This window comes from Gallinula chloropus (genome assembly GCF_964237585.1).
Source record: "Gallinula chloropus genome assembly, chromosome: 19".
Lineage (NCBI taxonomy): Eukaryota > Metazoa > Chordata > Aves > Gruiformes > Rallidae > Gallinula > Gallinula chloropus.
The window spans coordinates 5,379,982-5,392,703 of record NC_140104.1 but is presented as its reverse complement, the minus strand read 5'-3'; the positions used below and the strand labels follow the sequence as shown (position 1 = coordinate 5,392,703).

The window sequence follows — 12,722 nt, the reverse complement described above, 5'->3', positions numbered from 1 at the left end:
TGTAGAAGAGTGTATCTGGGTTGGCTCGGTTTCTGTATGATTTAAGGCCGTTGCTCATCTAGGCAGAACTGTCTGGAGGTCTCCCTTGAAGAACAAAAAGTGTTTGCGTAGATAACTCTGGGGACAGTGCAGACTTGTAGTGCCAGAAACACACTGCTGCTGAAGTGAAGCTGTGGAGAAAAAAGCAGTCATCAAAGGCAGTGAATGGATAGACCACCAAATTCCTTTTGTCTTGGGGAGGAGTGAGTTGCAGGGAAATGCAGAGGTGCTAGAGGAAATGAAATATAGGAAGAAAATGAAATTCATGTAGAAGAAACCTGTGTGGAGACTCTTCCTGAAGCGATTCTGGATTAGTCTCTCATTTACTGAGGAAATTCTTCACTCTTACAGGCAATTACTTAAATGCCAGCTGTATGTTACAACTGTGTAATGCAGCCGCTGTATTAGAGTTGCGCAAGTCACCCTCTATAAACATCTCTGTATCAGGCTGCAGGGACAGATAACTGAGGTAGTGGGAAAGTGGTTCAGTAGACACTTTGTTATTTAATATAATGTCTATTCCCTCTTCCGTTGGTAGCTGAGAGAAGGGAATTAATTATCAGCTCCTCAGAAATTTCTTCCAAGTGTTCTGCAGACAGGTGGTGAGGAGCCCGTCTCCTGAGGTGGAGCTGGAACTGCTGAACTTTCTCAGGACTCCAGTGAGTCTGGACTGGTGTGTTTGTGACACTGTGCAGGTTGCTCAGTAAATTTTAGAAGATTGGCACAAGGCCAGGAGGTCCCTGATGGCTCCGGTGTCCTGTGACCGGGCTGGCAGCACCTTTATGAAAGAATCAGCCTCTGCCTGTGCTTCCAGGCAGCACGAAACAGCCTGAAGTGATAGGTGCTTTCTGAACACCCTGTGCCCAGTGTTCAGTCATCTGAGGGTTATTTTCCCATCATCTCTTCCCATTTATTAGCATCATGCTTCATTCTGGCAGTTGGAATATGAGGACTTGGGGCTGGGCTGGGGGTCTGCAGCGCCCTCAGACTAGACCAGGCTACAGCACGGAGCTTCTCATGGCCTTTGTTACACTGCCCCACTTCAACTGGTGTACAGTTTCACTAGATTAAAGTGGTATGTCAGCCAGTGTGGCTTTGCATAGAGCATGCTTTGCTGCTCAAGCTGTTTAATCATATTAAAAATGTAATTAGTCTTGTGGCACTTCCTGCAGCTGCATACGTGAGGGTTGTGTTCTCGTAGCCGTGCCTGGAGGGGTGTGACAGCGTGGGCAGCGCTGGGCTCCGTCACACACTAAGGACAGGAGTGGGTAGTGAGCAGGGCAGCACCTAATGCACCAGCCCAGACAAAAATCAGTGGTGAAAGAAGTACAGGATATGAAGGAGAGCCACAGGATTCAGCAAGGCAACTGTGGGAGGAGGAAGGGATGCGGATCTGTCACCCACCTCCTACAGATTGAGAGCTGCTGACAGGAGCATCGGCAGTGCTGAGCTACTGCCTCACACAGAGTTAGAGAAACAGCTTCAGCCAAGTGGGTTTATTGTTATGGTTACAAATACATTATTCCCTTGCATCTGGAGATCACTGTTTATAAATGTTTATAAATCTGCCATCATCTCTTCTTCTTGCCCTTCCCTTTGTTGTGAATATTATTCCCTTATGTCTTGTCTTTTCATCCCATGTCTGAAGGTTCTCTGCCTTGCTCTAAATCAGCAGCTTTCATGCAGCTTCCTCATTAAGGTGCATGATGTACTGCTTTGGTCTGCTTCAGGGTTGGGCTTGTGGCATGAGAAGTGGTGTACAGACCTGTTTGACACTGGAATGGCTTCAGCTAAGTGCTAAGCTGTTGCTTTTCTTGTGTGATGCTAATGGTGCCTGATGATAGACCAAAGTCTTGGTCACATCCTTAAGATAAATTCAATAATAGAGTAGTGGCTGCTCTGTACATGAAATGACTCTGCTGCAGGGGTTAGGCTACAATGAAGAACTTTCCTGTGAGCCTTTTAGATTCAGCACATCAGCCTTAACTTCAGTTACACGCTGCTGGAAAACAGGCACGAGTTCTTTGGGCTCAGGAACTTGGGTACTCAGCACCGTTTGGTTTGTGCTGCTGTACAGAGGAACAAGAAGAAACTGCAGAGAGGTTTTTAGCTCACGCCTGTGGGTTGCTTCCTATTCTGTCGTAGGCTGCAGGGTTTGTACCCTCACACCAGCACAGGGAGGCAGGATGAGGCAGCCTGCAGCCAGCTCCTGGCTGGAGTTGCAGAGCTGTCCCTGCGCGGGTGTGAAAGGCGAAGTGATGTGGCAGCTACACCAGATTACTGCTACAGGAATGATTAACTCATAGGAGCATCAGCACAGGGGTAATAATTGAGCAGAAGCGTGTCTGCATTAAACACAAGTCTCAGGGTTTGGATCTTCAGCTGCCGACTGTGTCTGAAGCTGTCTGAGGAGCAACTCATAGCCCAGGGCTCTCTTGCGCTGTCGCTGTGTCAGCACAGAGTTTACACTAAAGCAGCTCAGTTTTAAGGTTGATGTGAATCTTTTTGCAAAGCATTAAGAGTTCGATTGTCCTGCAGAGAACGTCAGAGCCTCTCAGAGAAGGTTGTGCCCCTGGGTGTAAAGCTGTCTGGTCTCACCTGGTGCTCCATAAGCTACCTCCTGCCTTTGGTGGGGCTGGACAGTCGCACTTCTAAGGATTTCCTGCTCGGGGTGTTTCCTGTTAACACCCTGCTGAGAAAATGGGCTATTGACTTGCCTTGTTAAGAGTTAATTGCTGATTTTTTAAATTTTTCATTCTTACTCTCAATTTGCCTGGGTTTAAATTGTTATAATTGGTCCCTGCACGTTGACACTCAACTCTTTGGATGAATACCTGCACCAGCTCTGTTTCTGCTGTATACAAAATAAACCAGTGAAGCCTTTTCTTCCTCCTGGCAGTGAGGCAGAGTCCTCCAGACGTTGGTTTGTACGTCATGTATTTTGTGACTGATCTTTATTTGTGAGCCACCATTCCATATCAGGGGATTTCAGGTGCTTGATTAGCAAGAGTCAGCCTCTGCTGTCACAGCAGAATCCTGCAGGTTCAGAAATGAACCTTCTGCACTCTGTGCTCCCCTGTTCAGCAGCAGTAGATTTTTGGCCGGAAGAAGCCTGTGGAGGTGGCAGCCTGTCAGTTCTTCTTCCTGGAGAATGCAGAAGCCAGAGGAGACTCAAGTCAAACTTTGATTTGCTCAGTCTTCCCAGAACTCTCGTCAGGAAGGGCTTTGTGGCCTGGAGGAATTTTGTGTTTCCAGTGGTGCAGAGAGTAGTGCTGATGCTTCATGGACGGAGGGTGGCCCTTTATGGCTGCTGTTGCCCATATTGAAATGTTCTCAGTGCTGGTGAGGTGAGCTCGGTGAGGGGTTCACCCATCTCTGTTCTGCCGCTGTAGCACAGAGCAGAACAGATGGGCTGAAGGGGTTTGTCTTTCATTGCTGGAGGCAGATTAATAACACTGAATTCAATCAGGGGCTTCAAGGGATGGGGGGAAGGAAGACAATGGTAACAAACCATATTGCAGCTGCTGTGTGTGGGCAAGTGTGTACATCTGTGTGAGCGGCCATCCGCTCCAGCTGTGAGGTGCTGGGGCTGCACACTGGGCTGTCCGGGGGGCACGGCAAGCGATGGCCTTTGGGTGAGTGATGGCCTTTGGGTGAGCAATGACCTTTGCACCACGGGGATTGGTTTGCTCATCTCCTCGCTCCATGGAGCTCTGGCTCAGATCTCCCACCTCTGCCCTTGGTCTCCCAGCTGCCACTGTCCTGCCCCGAGCCGGGAGGGGACGGGTGAGTGCCCTGGGAGCGTTGAGCTGCTGACGGCTTAGCCAGCATGCAACCCCTCAGCCTGAGGCCTGCAAGCTGCAGAGCTGGCGGCAGGGCCACTGGTTTGAGCAGCCGGGCACAGTCCCGGGGTCTCTGCTCCCCAGGCTCCCCCTAGACTCCCGGTCCCCTGTCCTGGGCTCCCTGACCCACCCCTGCCCTGGCGGGTGTCCCCTGGTGGGGCCAGTGGAGCCGCCCGTAGCGCTGCCGCCACTGCCGCTTTGACCCGCTGCTCTCTGTCCCCAGGGATCGACAAGGAGAACGTGGAGCTCTCGCCCACGGCCGGACACGCCAACAGCGGGAGGATGCGCCACGGCTCCGCCAGCCAAGTGCAAAAGCAGCGAAGTGCTGGCAGCTTCAAACGTCACAGCATCAAAAAGATCGTGTGACTCTTTCGCCGGGGGTTTTGCGGGGTTTTGGTTCTTTTGGGGTTTGTTTTGGTTTGGGTTTTTTTGGAAACTGACTGACACGTGCGGGCCCCTCGCAAAGGGCCCTCCCGCCGGTTGTGATGCTGCACTTAATCTCTCAAGTTCCCATCCTGCCAGCCGTGTTGCCAGATGATCAACTCTTGAAACATTTGCCTGACTTCTAATGCCTTCACTTCTCCTCTCCCGGTTTTGGTTTAAGCCAGTGTTTCAGACCCACTCGTGTAGATCCTGACGGACTTTGTAGCCGGAGGAGGCGTGGAGCTCTCCAGCACTCGGGACGTTCCTTGTCCAGACAAAGCCATTTCCCTCAGCGCTCTGCCCTGCTGCTGTTCCCGCCGCCTTTGTTTCTTCTCTACAGGAAAGCGTTAGTCCTTAATCCTGTTTGCACACTTCAAGGTAGTGGCTTTATGAGCCCCGGGGAAGTTACTACAATCCTGGTTTTAATTCAAACCTGTAAGATTTTTAGCTGTGGACTTTTTTTTACCATACTGAAAAGAAACTTATGAGAGCTGCAGTTCAAGGGGCTTAACCAGAAGTGGTGGGTTAGATTAAATTTCTAGTAATTAGCAATAAATTTGAGAGGACAAGGAGGCTGCATGAGTCTCTACCATTCCCCAGACCATAGCTTCACGTGCTTGGACTGCATTTGGACCAGACTGGACAAACTGGCTTTTTTCCAAAGCTTTTTTTTTTGCCTTTTTTTCTCTCTTTTTTTTTTTTTTTTTTATTTTGCTGTACTTTAACTGCACTACAAAAGGTTGTATAGTGGAAAGAAAATCCTCGAGAACTGACCTTTACGCTGTCATTGTAGCAGTGTTGAAGATTTACCGCTTCTTTCCTCCATTTAGCATATCCCCAGTTTCGCCCTCCCCACCAGTCTGCACCTTGGAGAGATTCCTGGCAGGAAAACCACGGGGCACGGAGGGGAAAAGCTAAAAAACTTCCAGCTCTGGGAGGTGGCGTTTGGCAAAGCTGCTTTTGTGCTGCCCGAGCAGTGACACAAAACCCGTAACGTTTGCTTAAGGTACATGAATTTAAAAATAACTGACACTGTGTCCCGTCCCGGTGACGCTGGAGCCTGCGCGCTGCAGCTCCCGGCGTCGGGGCGGACGTTTGCCGTCAATCCCGTCCTGCAGGACTTTCAAGGGGGGTTTAGTTGGCGGGGGCTCGTCCTTGGAGTCACGCAAAACCAAACCCGCTGCCACTGGGACAGACTCGTGGGCTCCAGTCGTGTGTCGCCACTGGACGACAGGGAAGGTGCTGCTGTGGCGATGAGGTGCGAGGGGGCTGGAGACGCGCGGAGCATTTGGCCGGGGAGATGAGCAGAAAGTCCGGGCAAGGCGCCGGCCGGCCGGGCGCTCACCTGCGGCTCCGGGTCTCTCCTGAGGAGCAGCTGATCTTCCCAGGTTCAGATCCCCATTGTTTGTTAGAAACTAACCATCTGTAAGTGGCTTTAAAGGACAAAAGTATATCCACTATATAAAATAAACTACTCTAGTGCAATTTTGTTAGTGGCTTTCAGTAAATCAAACTCCACAGCTAAATTATTAGAGAATGGTACAATTAAGTGTTCCGGTTTTATTGATATAGCACATAATTCACATGTATCCACACAGTAACAATGTAACATTTATGTAAATAAAAATACCTTTATTGTATTGATTCATAAAATAACAACTTAATTTCTTTAATTTGTTTACAGTCCTGGAAAAACTATGAACACAAACTTAATATGCAAATAGCTTGCCAAACCAAGAGGAAAACTGAGAATGAGCCGTCTCGAAATAGATGAGTTGGGAAATACAAAGGCTTGTGCAATTAACTGATTTGTTTTATTCTTGGTCGTGTCGGAGCTGCGGTGGAAATGTGGTTACTGAGCCCATACTGAGCGATGACAGGGACGGTGGAGCCAGAGCGGAGCGTAGGAATAGAGCTGTGACTCGTGCCACGTCCTGGCTGCGCTGCCTGTAAACTTGGGGCTCGCACCCTGAAAAACAGTCTCATCTCACGCATCAGGATGCCAGGGGCAGCGCTGCCAGTTCCCACTTCGCTAATGTAAGTCAAGGTAATTCTGGCCTTTCCTGTTCTGTGAAGATGAATTGTTGAAGCCTGAAGGTTGGTAGGTAGGAGGAAAAAAGAATCTCTGTAATTTGCTGGTAGAAAGAGCGAGCTTTCGGTGTTTCTCCTACGAGCAGATGTTCTTCAAGCAGCAGTAGTAATTCCAGGTGAATTACTGGGTGCATTTGAGAGCGACTCTCCCAATATTTTGCATTGCCTGAGTTAGAATTAGTGCATCCTTTGAATACACTGGACAGTGATTACAGTTCCCTTTCCTGGGAGAACCAGAGCTACCCCAGGCACTCGGTCCCAGCTTGAAAACACCTGGTGTCTTCATGAAATCAGACAGCAGAATTCCATTTGTTCTACTTCTGGCACGAGGGGCCGTGATTGAGTGTTTTCACTGCCTGGGTCAGCGAGAGGCCTAGATCGGCCTTAGCAGGGGGTGTCAGGCATGTCAGGCGGCGGGGGCCGAGTCTGGGGTGACGAGTCGATGGCCAAGGCTTCTTTTGGGGCCACAAGCTCCCTGATCCACAGGAGAGCTCTCTCCCAGGGCTGGTAGTTGGGAGGCTTAGGTGGAGGGGAAGACACGGCCTTTCTTTAACGATCAAATTTGTATTAGTGATTAGTTGTTCAGTGCCTTACTGTCCCGTTGGTCACAGCCTGCTCCCTGTAACGGCCATTGCTGTTATTTTGCCTTCCTGTTTACTTTCTCCTTTATTTGTTCCCCCGTTTGGAACACACTCCAGCTGCCCCGTGTCGTTCCTCGGAGCACGGCTCCGTCCCCAGTCCAGCCTGTGTCCGTTCCCTCCTCATCCCGTTACTCCGTTTCTGCTCGTAGCGATGGGCAGGTGGGTGGCTCCTGGGCACGGTGTGGCCTTGAAACCTGGTCTGAGGAGCGGGAGGCAGCGGCTGTGCGGGCAGCCCGCAGACCACGGGGCAGCTGCTGGTGTGGCTGCTCCGGCCTCGGCGTCTGCGTACTCGGAGATGGAAACTCGGATTCGGAAAAACCCGGTTGTAACATGCAGACCACAAACCTACATCACAGGGACTGTGTGTCTGACGCCCTGTTCTAGAACACGTTCCCCATTGCACACTAACTACAGCTCAGTACTGTAACGATGATTAACATTTCGTTTGTGTTTGTATTTTCCCTGACTTGACGATAACTCAGTAGTATCTGAATAGCGCATAACCTGTTAATCCTGCCAATGTTCCTGCTTCCATGTGCATGAGGTTTCCGAGAACAGGAAACCTTTCCAGTGAGTATTGTGGCCCGAGCACCCGGGAGCGTTCCAGTGCTCTATTCCTAACTGGGTTGTAGGTTTTAGGGCTTTTCTCTGTTTCGTTCTGAGGTTAATTTTTTTCGGATGTTAACGAAGCACGTCTAATTGTTATGCAACAAACCACAGAGAGTCACTTTCAGTGTTGGTCCCACAGTTTTTTTTAATGCAGTATATTCACCTGTAAATAGTTTTTGTGTAAAATTTGACAGAAAAGTATATTTACTACACTGTAAATACATGTGACAATATATTGTATTATTTTGCTTTTTTTGTAAAGCAGTTAGTTGCTGTATATGTATAACATACAGATTTGATTATTCTAGTGTTAGTAACTGTTAACTACTACTACTCCTTCCTGCTGTCGCGTTACATCATTTAAAAAAATGCTGTGTACTATAAACTTACACTGTGTATGATATCTTACTATTTCCATCTGGGCCTCAGCTTTGAAAATGTCTCCTTGATCCCCAATCCCGTTCACGTACACAGCGAGTACTGACGCAGACGCGGCTGGTGGCTGTGGGTGGAATGGTACAAGCTGGTTTCGGATAATCGCTGTCACCTCATCCCCTCCCCATGTATGTACTTGCCCTCTTTCTTTCTTTTTTCTTTCTTTTTTTTTTGAAGTAAAATGTAAATTCAGCCTGCTTCCAGTTGTTTGAAGGTCATTCGTTTGTGCTGCATCTGAAAGTGTTGGTGTTTCTCATGACAGCAAGAGTGGGACGAGCCCTTTGGACCTGACCTGGGGCCGCGTGCGGCAGGCGCTGGATCCAGCCCTGACAACCCCAAAAACTTTCCCTGGGGAAAGTTAAGAGTTGACTTGAAACCCGGCACTTCTGAGTTGTCTCTCCAGAACTGTGCTTCTCTCTGTGTGTGCTATGTAACGGCACAACTGCCTGCCTGTGAGTGAGGGCAGAGTAAAGCCTCCTGTCCTGAAACTCCTGTCACTTCAACAAGATTATCATAACTGAATAGTAAATCAGAAGATTTCTTTTTAAAATGTAAATTTAATATTTTAATAAAACAGCTGCTTGGTCTTTAAAGAACATTTCAGTATAATTTGTCAGTTTGAGCTTTTCTAGCTTAGAAGCTGGAAGTTTTCAACTGTCAGGCAACTTTTATGATAAAGTATTTTTCTTTTAGAGGGATCTGTTACTTCCCCATTTAAAACCTGTAAGAACCTACACTCTGGCTTTGTGCAGCATAAAAGTATGCAAACACATTAGAGCCTGAGTGCATCAGTGATTTCTGAGACATCTCATTGTTCCCGCATTCTAAACACACCCCTAGGCCTGCCGTGGGTGGGAAGGAAGGACGGACAGACAGGGGTACAGACAGGGTGCCTCGGTGCAGTGCTCCTGTTGCCTGCAGGGTCTGCCCAAACAGAAGAGCGGCCGTTTCTGAGTCATTACCCAAGGGATCGTTAATCCCAATCAGAAATAGCGGCACCAACCAGAGCGGGAGCCGCACAGGAGCAGCTCCCTGAAGGACACAGACTAACTCACTGCTAAAAAAGAAGTCTGCTATTTGTAGGTGTGAATCCTTGTGTCTCGGGACTCTGGTGTCCTCCGTGGCCTGCTGCTCGGTTTAACAAGCTTTCAGATGACAGTAAATCCCAGGGTTGTGTGGACGGAGTGTAGAGAAACATCTGTGATGAGACCTGCTGAAACAAGTACAGGTTTGTTCTTCAAAGCAGTCATGAAAGACAAAGATGACTGCATCTTTAGGGATATTCTAATGCTAGTGCTGTGAACAGCGATGAGTAACTAACTACATTCAAGAAAACCCCAGTGAACTATTAAATTATAGTTTAGTCTTTTCCCCACAGTACAGTCTCCTTCAGAAGAACTAGAAAGGTCTGTTTGTGCTGCTTCTACCCAATTAGTGTGCTCTGAGAGCGAGCTCTGCCCAGGAGATCTGGGTGCTTGGTAGAACACGTTAGGGAACTGAAGAATTTGGTTGTCCAGACCCTCAAGGCCTCTGAAGACAGGGAAGTGAAAAGGCCAGGGCCAGAAGAGGTGGAGCTCTTACTCCCCAGCTCTTACTCCACTGCTGTCCCTCCTGCCAGGCCTCCCCATGTTTAACACCTGTTCTCATGCAGTTCCTAAAAGGAGGACAAACTACTGCTGCTCCCTCCAAGAGCTGCAGCACCTTACCCCTTCTTTTCTCATTCTCAGGAATCCTTTTAATTTGTATGGTGCCAATTTTTCCTTCTGGGACTGTTTGTTTGCTTTTTAAATCATCACAAAATTTGAACTGGAATGCTAGAAAGCTGCTGCCCACTCATGAAAAATTCAGAGACATGAACTGTTTCTGTAGGAAGAACATGCCTTGTCAGATGTGGCAGAAGCTAATTGTTCTGTTAGCAGTGCCTGGTTTTTCTGAGATCAGTATAATTTTATTATTACTCAATAGAATATATTTTTCTTTTCACTACAGAAAAGTGGGTGGACTTTGCTATAAGAGCTCAGCAAAGCTCCACACAGAGAGCAAGATACCGCTTTTGTCCTGAGAGCTTGAAATGTTTCTGGTCACCACATGTGTCTTACAGGGGCTGTCCTTGTGACCTTGGACAATCTCTTTACATCTTATGATCAGGCATCATAAACGCCTGAATTGCCTAACTGTAACAGTAAGGGTGACTGTCAGTTGGTGGAACTCTTAACAGACAAACTTCTGAGGTCTTCAGATTAAAGGCATGAAAAGGGCAAAGTCTTTAGCATTGTTGTGTTTTTCCCACTTCATGTGTGGTGCACTTTGTAGTCTTTAAGCAGGTATAAGTAATTTCTGACTGCTCTAAAGAAAAAGACTGAGACAAATCAGAAACTGTTCTGAGAAAAAATACTTACACAAACCAATAATTCAGGAAGGACAGCCCTGCTCAAACACAAGCCCAAGATTCTTTGTTTTTTAAGTTACTCATTTACACTCTCTAACGTGTTAACCACTGGCCCCACACGTGGAAATAAACAACTGAGCTGGTTTAATGCCAGCCAGCCAGTCTGATTACTTTGGCCAATAAAACCACCTTGGTGTCCTGCTGTTGGGGTGTTTACAACACAAGGTTTCCTGCATCATTACATAGCGTAGAGCATGGTGTTTACAGCCAGGAAAACTCAAGGGGATGGAAAAGGCTCTATGGAATGAAAGACCTGGCTACTGGAAAAGGAAGGAGGCAAATTTTGGAGTAATCCATTACTTCCAGATGAAAAGGAGCTGCGACTGATACTTTTCTACGCTACTGCTGCCACCACTGGTCACCACCAGGAAACGCGCTGGTTTATAGTCCCTTCTTGCTCTGCTGTTCCCTGCTACCACCTATTGCCCCACTGCATGCCTGCGTGAGCCATCTTTCCCTGGCCTTTTTCTCCCTTCTGCCTCCGTGTTTCCAAAAGATAATCAAGCAGCCTAAACTGTTCCATTCCGAAATCCAGAGCCACCTCTGTTCTCACAAACACAGGTCTAGCGACAAGCCTCTCCCTTGCACTCCACACTGAAACAAATCCTGGACAAGTGCAGGTACAGCAGCGTCCCAGGGCCGTGGCAGTGCCCAGATGCAGCAGGGGCCCTCTGGTTTGCTGCAGAAACAAATACAGTTCCAGCACACAGGAAAAAAAAAAAGCTGACTCCTGTGACTCTGTTGCCTTTCCATGTAACTGTGCTGGATCATCTGGAGAATACCCCACTCCCACAGCACTCTGTCCACACAGGGCCAGGGCAGAGCCCAAATTCCTGCCCCCGAGGTGCTGCAGTAGTACTAACACAGAAATTAACAACGATTCCCCCAAAAAGGTCAGCACAAAACTTCTCACAAGGCACGGCTGCTTCTCAGAGTGCTCTGGCCACGACTCCGTATCCTTTTCCTCTTTCACACTGGTCTACTGTGCAAACTGCCCAGCACCTTGAGTAACTCCTCTATTTCCCAGCCTCTGCCAAGTGCCCAGCACTGTCCTGAAAGCTACTGCTGAGCCTGGGCACCAGAGCACTCCAGAGCAGCAACAAGCCGTGCTTTACTGCTGTGTGTCCCCCCACAAAGCCTCAGAGACTCCTTGGGACTCAGAAATCATTTCCACACCGTGTTTTTGTTAAGGATGAAGAAAGCTCTAAGGGGAAATGTTGTATGTATTTAACGATAGAATGAAACCAGACATGGCTGTTAATTGCAGCTTCGCACTGCTGCGGCTAAGCTGTAACCCTGCCGGAACACTTGGCTCCCATTTCTCACCCTGGTTCAGCCTTGGCAGGCAGCTGCTCTGCTGGAGCTCCGAGCTCATACGTTCGCTTCGTAAGGCTTCGTCACCAGCTAAGCATGTCAGCGTTTGCCCGAAACTTGGTATAAAGCACGGCTGCACCGCTGTTCGGCTGTTCGAACAGCAGGGTGCGAGCTCGCCGAGCCTGGCTGCCTTAGAAGACAACCTAGAGCTTTGGCTGCGAGGCGGAGACCAGCCCGATGGTCCCAGTAGAGACCGGGGCTGAGCAGTCGGAGCTGGTGAGGGGGCGCAGACGCAGCCTTTAAGAACAGCGAGAGGACAGAGGCCCAGGAGCCGTTCCCTGCCTCTGAGGAGGTGACTCAGGTGCCCCAGGACCGGCCGAAGCGACAGCCGCAGAAGCTCCCGCCGGAAAGAGGCGGCCGCTCCCCGCCTTGCAGGAGCCTCGGGGCAAAGCACCGCGACTAGACGGGGCCGGGAAACGCCACATTACAGCCGCTTCCGGGCTGCCGGCTGAGGCGCGGCACCGGACAGCTCCCCGCCCGGGGATGGGGAACACCGCGGGAGCCGGCCCGGCCGCGGCCGCACGGGCCTCGGCGGCGCCTCCGCGCCCCGCTCGCCTCAGGCGGAACAGGACCACTCTGTGCCGAGCCCTCGCGTATCCCGAAGGCGGCAGGCGCGGGGAAGGAGCGGTGGCGGCTGCCCAAGCGCCCTCCTGGAGCCGCCATAAAAGGAACGCCCGCTCCGCTCCGGCGGCTGAGCCTCTTGCCTCAGGTACGGGCCGCAGTGCGCATGCGCGGCGCCGGGGCACGGGGCTCTCACGGGACGCGGCGCGCTCGCGAGAGGGGCGGGGCGTGCGTGGGGCGGAGCGGCGGGAGCCGCGG

At 49.9% G+C, this 12,722-nt stretch overlaps 1 protein-coding gene across 2 annotated transcripts in view; it reads left to right on the top strand.

Moving 5' to 3' along the window:
* NF1 (neurofibromin 1) overlaps positions 1-4,247 on the top strand; it is a gene marked incomplete at both ends in the record, with an annotated part of 87,875 nt that extends 83,628 nt beyond the window's left edge. For both annotated transcript variants that reach the window (XM_084272852.1, XM_084272851.1), the window contains one exon: positions 4,105-4,247. In XM_084272852.1, the coding sequence (XP_084128978.1) occupies positions 4,105-4,247 (143 nt within the window). The remainder of the gene's footprint in view (positions 1-4,104) is intronic.
* Positions 4,248-12,722: the final 8,475 nt, after the last annotated feature.